Here is a 13081-nt window from a genome sequence, read left to right on the forward strand (position 1 = left end):
GGTGAGTTCTTCTCAGTCTGTGTGTCTCTGCCGTTTCTCACAGTCACACACTTTGGGCAGGAAGATCACGGAAGTGATGTTCTTCTGTGCATCGTGTAAGAGGGATACGTGGTGCTGGCTTGTCCCATGGCTGATGATGCTGACTTAGATCATTTGATTAAGGTGATGTCTACCAGCCTTCTCTTATGTAAAATTATTTTCTTACATTTTTAACTAATAAGTATCTCAGGGAAGATCCTTTGCGATGATGTAAATATGCCGCTATTCATCAAACCTTCACATACTAGCTTTAACATCCGTTGGACATTTTACCAGAGTGAATGATTATCCTGATGGTTGCTGGTTCCATCATTCCTTCCACAGTTATTAGCTGGCTTTCTACTCTAAAGAAAAGCTCTTCTTGTTTTTTTCCTACTTATTCATCTGTAACTGTGTGGACTGATGGATTTTTATTTTATTCAATGAGTTATACAGTTCTTATTTATTTTAATGCTCAGATTGTCCACATTTGGCCAGGGACAGCCTTTTCAAGCTGGTTCTTGTGTCCTTTTGAGATGCCCCTCCCTTTATTTGAGCTTTTCCTTACTCTTTTGCATAACAGCATGCTCTGTGCTCCAGACTTATACTTTCCTGGCTGTAGCCCTGGAGTCAGCCATTTCTCTAAGACATCTTAATATCTCTTGCTTGCTGTCGGTGAACAGTGGTATTTAGGAAGCAAGAGCTCTGTGCTGGGTGTGTCCATTGCTATGGGGGTGTGTAGTGTCTCAGCCCTCTCAGTGGACAAAGCTAGGGAGTAGCTGTCTGTCATGTACACACTCAGCTATGTAAATGAGTGTGCCTGTGTGATTATATATACCCACACACATCTATATCTGTATTTCTCTGTGCATCTTAAAAACTATGAATTCACGCTGACTCCTCCAAGTTCTAATCGAGCACCACTGCTTGGCGAGTGAGCGCGGGAGTGCTCAGTGTGGGGGGTAGGATGATGAGGACACGCTCCTCTTCCTCCGTAGCTCGTGGTCCAGGGGGGAAACTGCCGTGAGGGCAGACATCAGGCCCTAGTGCTGGTACAGGGAGAGCACCTGGGAACCCTGAGTGTGGAAGGTGGGGCAGTAGAAAGCATTGCGGCCATGGGATGCCAGGCACCTTATTCTAGATCTGCTTTGTCCCTGTGACCTTGATAAGTGGTTTTCCCTCCCCAGGTTTTGTTTTCTTATTTTAAAAATTGAGGTTTCACTTAGAGGATTCCTGGTACTGGTGACTCTTCTTCCTCACCTGGAACCATGCTGTCTGTCATCACTCATCGTCCCCTTTGATCCCCAGACAGGTCCTACACATCTCCACGAGACTGTGGTCTCACGAGCAGGTGTGGCCAGATGCAGGGCACCATCTGTTGGGCATCCCGGTCTCATGCGAGGGCGTGCGTGGTCTTCACCCTGATATCTCTGGGTCGGTTGGCTTGCAAAGCACCCTGAGGGCACATTCATGGGTGGGTGCCATTTTGGTGGATTCTGTGCATAGTGGGCAGTAGAGGGGAGGGTGGTCCAGGGGACATCAGTCACAGCTTGAAGGCTCCTGTGGGGACCAGTTCGTGGTGTCTGGCCCATAGGGTGAGTGGCAGGCTGGGCGGCTCAGGATTCCCTGGGAACGCCTTCTTCAGATTGTGTTTTCGTGTTCCTACAGGGACCAGTGGACCAAGAGGCCACATTGAAGGGGCTCTGTAGGGGCTGGTGAGAAGCTCAGGGTGGCCTAGGGAAAGGGTACAGTGGAGCCAGGCTCATGGGGCTGGGGAGGGGCATGAGGCCCCTGTGCACCCTGAATTGGAGCTTTAACCCACATCTCTTCTCCCTCTCCTCTCTGGTTCCTGCCGAAAAGACCACGTCTCCCCAGGCCACCTCCACCGGTGATGGAACCGTATGACATTTTCTTACAAGGGCAGGGCCAGCAGCCTCCACACTGAGCTGGAGGAACCAGGAAACAGGATCCAGAGGCTCCCCGCTTCCTCACCACGCCCTGCTGTTTCCTCTGGGCCATGTGGTCTTGGGATGGCTCTCCCTGTAGGGCCATCCCTGGCAGATAGTGCACAGGGAGCCACAGCCCTCACACAGCCACGTGGGGAGATGACAGAAGGTCCTCTTCCTTGCTGGTGGCTTGGAGACTGGTCTGTTTGAGCATAGCATGGTGGCTGTGGGCTTCTGGGGGACCAGGACCCCTTCTAGGTGTCTATGCATTAGGGTGGGGCCAGGGACCCGAGTGTCCAGAGACTTGAAAGTTGGGCTTTGAGTTCCTGCCTGGGACCTGAGAGTGTCTCACATGTTTCATCTCACTGGTCTTCATGCCCACCCTCTGAGATCTCCCTTCTTGGTCCCATTTTACAGATGAGGAAACAGATTCAAGGGCTGGGACTCGCTGGGGCACAGCAGGCTAGAGAGAACCAGCTAGAGGCTGAGCTGGGACGTTTCTAGGTCTTCTGCTCCTGGACTGGGACTGTGCTGTGGTGTGAGTGTCCCCTCCACAGCTCACTGAAATCCGGTCACCATTGTGACAGTATGAAGAGTGGGATCCCTGAGAGGTGACTGGGTCGTGGTCACTGCCGTATCTGGGGGTGGGCTCCTGATGAGAGGAAGCGCCGGCCCCCGCTTGCTCTCGGCCTCACGTGCTTGTGTGCTCTTCCACTGGAGGCCCCTGCGTCTTGGACTTCCCAGCCCTCAGAAACGCGAGCTGAGGCCATCTCTTTTCTTTACAGACTCCCCTGTGTGTGACATTCTGTTACAGCAGCAGAAAGTGGGCTCAGACGGTGTTCTCTGCCTTACACTGAATGCTTTTAGGGATTATACAGAGAAGTCTAAAGAGGCCGAGAATATCCAGGGCAGGGAGGTGACCTACTGCTGTCAACATGGGTCTGTTGAGGCCAAGCAAGGGAGTCAGCTCATTCATGGTGGGAGGACAGCTCCAGCAGCAACCCCTGAGGCCACAGCTCCGCTGGGGTCCTGGGCCTGTCTCTTGCCGCCTGGGAGTGGGATGCCAGATAAGGCGCTCTCTTTCCCTGGGACTGCCCCTTCCTGTGCCGCTGTCTGATTGCTGCCTGTGGAGAGGCTGTGTTACAGGTGTGGTGAAAGCTGCGTGCCGGGCAGAGGAGCTGCAGCATGGCCACCTGTGGAGGTTCCCAGTGGGCAGCTGCCCTGCACAGCAAGCTCTCCTGCTGCAGGCGATCAGGGCGCCTAATCCATCATTCAGTTTCTCCTCTTGAACTTTGCAGTTTCATTTTGCCCAGGAAAATGGTTTCCCCCAAAGGGCAGGCTTCGGGGAGCGGAGGTTTGTGCTGTGGTCTCTTCCTGTGGTGGGGCGGGGCTGAGGGCTCCGGCAGTCTGCAGCGGGCGCTGGCCCGTTGTGGTCTCTCCCTGTGGTGGGGCGCAGCCGAGGGCTCCGGCGGTCTGCAGCGGGCGCTCGCCGTTGTGGTCTCTCCCTGTGGTGGGGCGCAGCCGAGGGCTCCGGCGGTCTGCAGCGGGCGCTGGCCGCGGTCTGGCCATTGATCTAGGCGTCTGCTCCCTATGAACTGGCAGCTCCCTCTGTCTTTTCCAGCCTTGTCTGTGGAGCTCTCCTGAGGCTCACTGAGGGAGTGTGAGGGCAGCATGCCCGCCACTGGCCAAGGGCAAGCCCGAGCCTGAGCTCCCTGGGAGCGAGTTCAGCTCCACCCCCGTCACCGTGTTGTTTCTCAGAGGACAGGGGAGGCTGGGGGCTGCAGAAAGCCCGTGTGTGAGCAGCCCAGCTGGGGCCAGAGCCTGCCCCAGGATTCACTCCGCCACACTGGGTCTGCAGGTGGGCACCGTGGAGGCCACAGGTCGCCCTTGCCCTGGCCCCTTGTCCAGGTGTGGGCCCTGGGCTGCTTTCTGTGCCCTCGCTCCTGGGAGGCAGCGCCACTTCCTGCCGTTGCCTCTGTTGCTGCATGTCCCAGCTGGTGGCTCAGCCCTGGGCTCGCCCGAGGAGCCCGTCCCTGCATTCATGTCCTCCAGCCCGAGTTATCAGGGGCCTCTGGTGCCCTCACTGACCAGGCACATCCAGTCAGCTGCCCTCATCGTTTCCTCCCCCATGGGACAAGCATGATGCCGCTTTCCTGTCTGTCCCTGTTTGGAGCACAGAGTCTTCGAGAGCAGGCCAGGTCTGTCTGGAGCTGCTGTGTCCCCGCCATGGTGCCCGGGTCAGAGGTTCAGAGAACGCATGCCCGAAGGTGAGGGAGGGACTGCTGTCCATTTGACAGATGAAAAAACCAAGGGCGGGAGAGCTGATGCGACCTCTGTGGGGCCTGGCCCTGCGAGCGACCTGCTGTCAAGCCAGGCGGAGGGGCTGGGGCTGTTCTGGAAGCCCCGGCCTGGAGAACACTGTTCCCACCTGCTGGGGGAAGGGTGGCCCAGTCTGGATATCCTCTGCCTGTGTGGGGCCCGGCCCCCTGCCTCAGAGGCCCTGTTGGGGAGTCTGACTGAGGGGCTCAAGACCCACGCACTGGCCCCACAGCCCAGGAGTTGGGGACCCAGCCCCACAGTTGGGGCTGGGAGTCTGGTGGGCAGTTGGGTTGGCCTGCTGCCTGGCCTCCCCTCCTCCTGGGCCTGGGTGCTTTGTCCCAGGGGCAGGCTGAGTTGCCAGGGTGGTGGCACGCCTGAAGTGGGTGTTCCCTGGCACTGCCACTTCCCCCGGCGCCCTGCAAACAGGATCTGGGCAGTGCAAGGACAGACGGCTCCCTTCAGGCTGACGGGGGCTGGGGGCCCTGGGAAGAGCCGGCGCCAGCCTGAGGGGCACGAGGCCGGAGGGGCTGGTGGCTGGCCTTGGCGGGCACGGAAGCAGCTTGGTAGGAAGCCTTCTTGGGAGCAAGTGGGGCATTGTCCGTGGCCCCCGTCTGGCCTCATTGAGGCAGCCCTGGGGCTCGGGCCATTCTTGGGCAAAACAGCCTGGCAGCCTCTGCCCACCCCTCCGGCCTGGCCCTGCTGCCAGCTTCCGCCCAGCTGGGCTGCGAATGGCTTCTGCAGCCCTTGCCCAGGCCCTCAGCCACATCTGGCTCATCCAGTGCCCGCTCTGCCCTTGCCACACTCCCCCAAGAGACTCCATGTCCCCCTCAAGCCTCGTCCCTGTTCTCTGCCACATCCCCTCCTGGCCGTGCCTCTGGCTGCCCAGCCCTCCCTCCTCTGAGTGCTGGCCCTGGCTGGGTCCCCTGCCCATGTGCAGCCCTTATGCTGGCCTGCCTTCTCCTGGAGGCTTCGGGGGCACCACCATGTCCTGAACTCAGCAGAGTGTTTTGGTTGGGAAGGCCTGGCTCCCTCTGTTGCTGTGCCCAGGCCTTCGAGGCTGCATCCCACAGTGCCCGGCTGCTTTCCTGGCTTGTGTGCCACGGCCCTTCCCTGCACCCACCTCTCTCCTGGGAGGCTCTCGTGGTATCAGGGTGAAGTCCCACCTGAGCGAGCCAGCATGCCTGGGCGCTGACCCCTCCTCCTGGCAGGGCAGCTGTGCCAGCTGTGGTTGGCAGTGCGCTCCTGCTGGGACAGGAGTGGCATGCTGCGGCCAGGGGGTCTGAGGCCTTCTGGCATGTTTCATGCCCTGCACTGATGGCTGGCTGACCCCGGGCCTTAGTGTCCTCTTCTTGAATGGGGTTATAACCCCTGCCTCACAGTGTCGTGAGGATCAGCATTGCTCACAAAAGTGAGGCACCTGGCCAGGGCCTGCTGAGCAGGTGCAGGTGAGGCAGGCAGGCTCTGGGTGGCCGGGGGCCAGTCAGATTCTCTTTTGGGGATTTCCCCGGCTCCCCTGTGAATGGGACGCATGGGAGCACCTCCTCATGGACTCGAATGGCATCCAGCGACGTGAGTGGTGCTGAGTCTCAGGACACTGGCTCAGCACCTGTGAGGGCTGGGCTTCTCGTTCTTTCCCCCTCAGTGAAGGGTGGACCGACCCTGTGGGGGTCCTTGACTGGGGACAGGAGACAGGGTTTCTGATCTGGCCTGCTGGGACATGCTGAGGTCAGGGCAGGGCTGGGGTGATGACGCACTGGAGCGGGCCAGCCCTGGGTGAGGACGGCTCCAGCAGGTGTGCAGCCTCCCCTAGGCAGGGAACAGGTGGGCGTCTACGTCTTACGGAGTGTGGCGATGCTCGGCCTGACGTGTGGTCAGCATCGGGCTCTGAGGTCAGGTGTGGGCAGGAAGGTCAGGACGGGAGCACCTGGCTGGCCTGGTGGGGGCATGAGCTGGCTGCGGGGTGGAGGAGCAGGAGCAACATGGGGGAAGCCAGGGCACAGCCTGGGCAAAAGCACGGAGGTGGGAGGCAGCCTGGGTGAAACAGGCAGAACCCCCAGAGAGCAAGGGCGTGGGGCAGGGGCGCAGCAAGAGCTAAGGCTGGGGCAGGACAGGGCCCAGCTCCCAGAGAGCTTGGGTGCCGGTGTGGGCACAGGGGCCACTGCTGGCTGGGGCAGTACTGGGGAGGGCTGGACCAGCGCAGGATGGGGGTTGAGTCGGACACTGGAGGGAAGTGGAAGCGTGGGGCACCTGGAGGGTTTGGGTTGGTACAGCTCAGTACCCTGTGGCCCCTTGTGGTCTCCCAGCGATGGGGGGCTTGCACCCACTGGGTTCCAGGTGTCCCCAGGGGTCCAAAGTGGCTGGCTGGGTGGGGCCGTTAGTAGGCAGAAGACACGTGTTCCCAGGCCAGCTGCCTCTGCCTGTGGTGACTCGGTGGCCCCTCCCACAGGTTGGCCTTTGTCTCTGAGTTGGCTGAGCAGACACAGAGGTGTTTCATGTTCCCGTGTGCAGTGAAATGAAATTGTGAATTTGGTCAGGTGGTCTCTTTGGTGGTTGCTGAGCAGCTCACGAATCTTCACTCCCTTCCGCGTGCCTGGCCAGAGCAGAGGGGAGTTGGGCAGCCTTCCAGTGCCCACTGGGGGCTCCAGCTCTGATTCAGCTGAGCTCTTTCAGACTTGAATCCCTTCCCTCCTCCCATGAGTGCTCCTACCTCTCATGAGCCCTCCTCAAGCTTCCTGTGCTCCCCCTTGTCCTGAAACCCAGCAGACCCTGCCGCCCTTTGCAGTGATGGCCGCTGGCTGCTCCCCCTTGTCCTGAAACCCAGCAGACCCTGCTGCCCTTTGCAGTGATGGCTGCTGGCTGCTCCTCCTTGTCCTGAAACCCAGCAGACCCCGCTGCCCTTTGCAGTGATGGCCGCTGGCTGCTCCTCCTTGTCCTGAAACTCAGCAGACCCCGCTGCCCTTTGCAGTCTCATGGAGCCTCCGCCGTGGCTTTTGTGACCTCCGGTTAACATCCCCCCAACTTGTCCCCATCTCCTGTGTCGTCTGTGGGGCCCTCTCTTCTCTCCACGGTGGCTTCTCTCCCTGGGAGTTCTCTTCTTTACAACTGTCCCTGCACAGTGGACTCCCCTTCTGCATCTAGCCCCACCTCCAGGGCTTTGGGTATCTGCCTGCCTGTGGGAGCCCCTCTGCGTTCATCCCTGCACACGGCGCCCCTCACTTTCTGGCACGAGGAAGTCAAAGCACTGTCCGCATGCCTTCTGGGCCAGAACTTGGGGCTTGTCCTTGACTCTGCCTGGGTTCAGTGCCAGTCCCTAGCTCCTCCCTCCCTCCCTGCCCAGGTCCTGGTTCCTGCCGCCACCTGCTCACTGCCCTGCCAGCCCCTCACATGCCCCCAGCAGCTTGCTCTCGATCCTGAAGCAGAGGGAGCTCCCCAAACACAAGTCTCATGTCAGGCCTGGCTGACCCCCCTCAGTGCCTCATCATCATTTTAGATGACGGCAAGTAGTACCCTGTGCTGAGGACCCCCTTGAGCCACTTTCTTGGGACTGCTGGACCCTCCCCACCTGGGGTTTGAGCACCCCTCCCCGAGTTCTCTGAAAGCCTCTGCAGCAACCCTCGCCCAAGACGGCTTGTGCTGGCTCCTCCATGGACGTTCATGTCCTGAGGCCAGGACAGGCCTGCTCTGCTGGTGTGGTGGCACTGGGGCACAAAGGGTGTATCTGTAGGATTGGGCCATGCCCTGCATCAGCTGTGTCTCCCTGTGGCCTGTATGGCCACCTGGGACAAAGCTAGGTGCTCTGGGGCCACCTCCCAGGGATTTAAGGAGAGCCCTGGATGCTCACCTGGCTCTTATCTGCTGAAGGCATACCCCCTCAACAGCCCTCCCCTTGATTCCAGACAGGTCTTTCTAGATGATGTTTCATTGGAATTTTACAAATTAAGGTTTAATACTTTAAAATTACACGTGCATGTAGTTTAGAGAGTAAATGAGTTAAATGAGTTGTACAAAGTTAATTAAGAAAAACAGTCATCCCCAGTCGCCCTCCATCCCCTTTCCCAAACTCATCTATGTCTGATTCTTCTAGTAGATTCTTTTGATGTTGATCTCTAAATAATAGACCTCTATTGCTAGTTGATTTTTTAAATGTTTACGCATTATCAGCTTGCAAGATGAGGATTCAGGTCTGTCTGCACACACAAGTACCTGCTGTCTCACAGGTACACACAGGCACACACATGCACACACACACACCCAGGGGCATGCACACACGTATGCACGCACACACGTATGCACACACTCCCTGCTTCCCCTCCTCCCGGTGTAGCTGCAGTGCTGTCACACTCTCAAGGAGACCAGGGCTTTCCTAATTAGAACCACATGTGCTGCTGGAATCAGCCCAGTCATAGGAAACCGGGATGATTTTCTTCTCTGCTCAACCTTTGGTTTTCCCTGGAGTTTGTAACTGCCTTTGTTTGCCTGGTGTTTTTTGTACTTCTTAGGAGCCTGAAGCCCTCCTCTAGCTCTCAGTCTCACGTTCCTTCACATCAGCAGTTCGGCTTTTGTCTTCTTGAAGAAGTCTTTCTAGAACGTTCTCCTGGGGCCCTGTCAGAGGGCTGCCCTCCTTGCCTGGGCACAGCTTTTGCCCTGGGTCCCCTTCAGCTTCCTCTGGTTGCAGGCGGTCCAGGCTTTCTTCCCTCCTCACGGTTCCTGGTTCTGGCAAAGCTCACCCTCGAGTACCTCCCCAAGAAAGCATGTGTGGAGGGGTGGTCTGGGGACCCCCGGCGTTGGAAATGGCCTCCTATGGCCCTCACACTAGTTCTCCCCGCACTGGAGCTGTGGGGATCTCCCCAGTCACCGTGGCCTCTGGTGCTGGATGTGGGACTTGGTTGCCTGTGGACAGTCTCCTTGTCTGGGTGTCCCGAGGTCTCCCGGGGCGTGAGGGGCCCCTACCCAGCTTGAGTGAGCTCTGGCTGGGATCAGTGCGAATGCTGTTCCTGACCATTCTCTTCCCCTGGCTCTCCCGTCCTTCTTTCTGAAGCTCCCCTTCCTCCCATGGAGAAGTGCCTGTGCAGGGACTCCCCGTGTCTTCGTGCTCCGGTTTCTGGAGGCCCTTGCTCTGCCTGCCGCTTCTCCGGAGCTCTTCGCTGCTGCTCCCAGTGTTGACTTCTCGGTGCTCCTCTGTGTTCCCTGAAAGTCCCTTTCTTGGCGTCCCGTTCCTGTGCTGGGGCTGTGAACACAGCCTTTGTTATCTGGGCTCGTTCCTTTGAGGGCCGTACAGAGAACATAGGCGTTGGAACCAGACTGCCCGGGTCTGAAGCCTTCTCCACCCGTTACCAGCTGGGGGACCTTGGGCAAGTTACCTCACCTCTCCGTGCCTCAGTTTCCTCAGCTGCGAGGTAAAGGCAATGGTGGCCCCAGCTTAGAGGGTTGTGCGGATGGATCTGTGCGAGCGGTAAAGCGCCTCTGTGGTTGTCGCCATGCGCCAAGTGTTAAGGAAGTGCCGGCTGCCGCGCTGTTCCGTGTTGCAGTTTTCTCTTGGATAGTGTCTGTTTCCTCCACGCTGTGTTTCCCGCGTGTGTCTTGGGCTGTCTTCCACATCTGAGCTTTTCCCGATGAGGCCCCGACCCGTGTGCGGAGCTCTCTGCTCGCTGGGTTGAGACCTGCCTCTCACTCGGGGCTCCTGGAATCCCACCCGCCCTCGGAGCCCACCCTCCCCTGGGGCAGCAGACATCTCCTGCCTCCTGTCTTCCCCTGAGACCCAACTTCCCGCCCACCTCCCCATTCCAGGCAGTGTGGAGAGAGGGGACTGGGCAGGTACCTGGCATGCGAGGCCTGAGACCCGTGGAGAGAGGGGCTGAGCACCGCTCTGCCTGCCGCCTCCCTGCGTGGGGCTGGACGTCTTCATGTGCCCCGGGCGGAGCTCGGTGCAGCCGCAGCTTGCACCAGCAGCAGCTGTGAGTGTGGCAGTCCTGCTGGGCCGGAGGGTGCTACGCCTGTAGGGCGGCACCGCTGTCCCCGAGGGGTTTTGTTTTGGAAAATGCAGTGGTTTTTAATGAAGATGTTCTCTGTGTTCACAGTAAGAGCTTTGTTATTTAAAATGAATTACTACGGTTTCAGAAGGGTGTGTTTGAGTTCCTAATGCGGTGGGTGTTGGTGGGTGCGATCCGCAGCCACCAGAGCTGTTTGGGTCCCGATTGTTCTGAGCAGGGCAGTGGGGCCCACTGGGGCCATGGTGTCCTGGTGCTGCCCTGCTCTGGGCGGGGCTGGATGGCACAGGCAGGCATCTTGCTCAGAGGGAACGTGGCGGTCACACCGCCTTCCCCAGCCCTAGGGACTTGGGCCTGTACTCAGCTGGCGTGAGGCTCACTTTGCTCTGAAACCTGCCTTCACGGTTCAGGTGTTTATGTGGGAGGGTGGAGCCCTTGCCCTAAGGTGTTTAGAACTGAGTGTGGCCTGGCTGGCAGGCTCCATAGTGATAGCATTAGGGTCTAGGCCAGTCAGAAGCTGCCCGCACAGGGACCCCTGTATACAGGGAGGACGCTCTGGCAGTGTCTGGGCAGGAGAGCTCCCGTTGTCCTCTGGTCGTTTGCTCTGAGTCCCTGGAGCTGCAGCCCATGGGAGGAGTGGTTTGGGCAGGATGCCCAGCTCCCCAGGCCAGGGATAGCCAGTGCCCCTAGGATGGCACCAATGCCGTGAGTTACATGTTTAGTGCTTACTGTTCACCAACCGTAATGCGTATCTGATTACATCTCACAACAGCTCTAAGACACAGGTCCTCTTCTTCCCCTTCACAGATGAGGAAACTGAGGCCCAGATAGGCCCCGTGGCTCTTGCCCAGCTGCACAGATTACACTCAGCCAGGGCAGAGCCACCCCGGGCCTCACCCAGCCCCGCTACTGTGGAGTGTGGCTCAGGACAACGGAGCTGGAGATGCTGGCGGGCTGTGTGAGCGCCGGGTTCTCAGCCTGGCCTGGGCCTGACTCACATGCAGTGGATGCTGTCCTGCCTGCATGGCGGGGGTCCTGCCTGCTTGGCGGGGGCCCTGCCGGGGCCCAGTGCTCCCAGAAGCCAGCTGGGATGCTGGCGGTGGGGGTTGGTCTTTAAGAGCCGGTCAGAGGGCTCACCTTGCTGGGGGTCCCTTTTGGGAGGGCATGGGGCACGCCTTCCTCAGGCTGTGTTTCTGTGTTCCTACAGGGACCTGTGGACCAAGAGGCCACCTTGAAGCGGCTCTGTGGGGGTTGCTGTTTGGGGGCTGGTGAGAAGCCTGGAGTAGCCTAGGGAATGAGTACAGCGGAGCCAGGGTCCCGGGGCTGGGGAGGGTCAGGAGGCCCCTGTGCACCCTGAATTGGAGCTTTAATCCCCATCTCTTCCCCGTCTTCCCCCTGGTTTTTCTGTTTCCTCCAGCTCAGTGTGGAGGCTGCTGGCCCTGCCATCTGTAAGAAGATGTCATACGGATCCATCGCTGGCGGAGGTGGCCTGGGGAGCCGTGGCCCTTTTGGGGGACCTTCAAGACAAGGCTATCAGCCCCTAGGTAATGATAGTAGCTGGCAGTGGGGGCAGGGAGGAGGGGATGGCAGTGGGTAGGGTCCCCACTGTGTCATGCTGATGGCTATACACCAGTTCTGTTCTGTTGAGGAAAGTGGCCTGTGTCCTGAGATGGGGTGTGACTGCTGAGCTCAGGCGATTCAGGCCCCTGGAAAGGAAGCATCAGGAGTGGCTGTCCTGCGTGCGGGCAGACCTGAGTGTCCCAGTTCATGCTGGGCATGGAGCAGGCGCTCAAGAGAACCAAGCTGCTGGTGGGTGGTGCTCAGGGTGTTTGGAGAATGGCTGAGGGGATGCAGCATCTCACCTGGCCTTCCTAATGACGGTGTGGAGCAGGCGGCACTTTGCACTCCGTACAGAGGAGGAAGCTGAGGACCCTGGGGCTCATAAACCTCACCCCAGGGCCGTGCAGCTGGTGCAGGGCAGAGCTGGGGTTTATTTCTAGGTATTGCAGAGCGTATTTCAGACAGGGGTGCACTGGGTTAGGATGGCAGCAGGGAGGATGGGTGCGTTGGGATAGGATGACAGCAGGGAGGACAGGGGCGCGCTGGGATAGGATGGCAGCAGGGAGGACGAGTGCGCTGGGATAGGATGGCAGCAGGGAGGACAGGGGCGCGCTGGGATAGGATGACAGCAGGGAGGACAGGTGTGTTGGGATAGGATGACAGCAGGGAGCACGGGCGCGCTGGGATAGGATGGCAGCAGGGAGGACGGGTGCGCTGGGATAGGATGGCAGCAGGGAGGACAGGGGCGCGCTGGGATAGGATGACAGCAGGGAGGACAGGTGTGTTGGGATAGGATGACAGCAGGGAGGACGGGTGCGCTGGGATAGGATGACAGCAGGGAGGACAGGGGCGCGCTGGGATAGGATGGCAGCAGGGAGGACGGGTGCGCTGGGATAGGATGGCAGCAGGGAGGACAGGGGCGCGCTGGGATAGGATGACAGCAGGGAGGACAGGTGTGTTGGGATAGGATGACAGCAGGGAGGACGGGTGCGCTGGGATAGGATGACAGGGAGGACGGGTGCGTTGGGATAGGATGACAGCAGGGAGGACGGGTGCGCTGGGATAGGATGGCAGCAGGGAGGATGGGTGTGTTGGGATAGGATGGCAGCAGGAGGACGGGTGCGCTGGGATAAGGATGGCAGCAGGGAGGACGGGTGCGTTGGGATAGGATGGCAGCAGGGAGGATGGGTGTGTTGGGATAGGATGGCAGCAGGGAGGACAGGGGTATGCTGGGATAGAATGGCAACAGGG

The 13081-nt window shown here is 59.2% G+C and overlaps 1 protein-coding gene across 21 annotated transcripts in view; it reads left to right on the forward strand.

The window, feature by feature from the left end:
• LOC105488409 (t-SNARE domain containing 1) overlaps positions 1–13081 on the forward strand; it is a 136010-nt gene that overhangs the window by 39379 nt on the left and 83550 nt on the right. For all 21 annotated transcript variants that reach the window (XR_011606655.1, XR_011606656.1, XR_011606657.1 and 18 more), the window contains one exon: positions 11688–11814. Coding sequence is in view for 18 of the 21 variants with exons in the window: in XM_071067706.1 (XP_070923807.1) it covers positions 11688–11814 (127 nt within the window). In the remaining 3 variants the exon portion in view is untranslated. The remainder of the gene's footprint in view (positions 1–11687; positions 11815–13081) is intronic.

The sequence above is a fragment of the Macaca nemestrina genome, chromosome 8, assembly GCF_043159975.1.
Source record: "Macaca nemestrina isolate mMacNem1 chromosome 8, mMacNem.hap1, whole genome shotgun sequence".
NCBI classification, from domain to species: domain Eukaryota; kingdom Metazoa; phylum Chordata; class Mammalia; order Primates; family Cercopithecidae; genus Macaca; species Macaca nemestrina.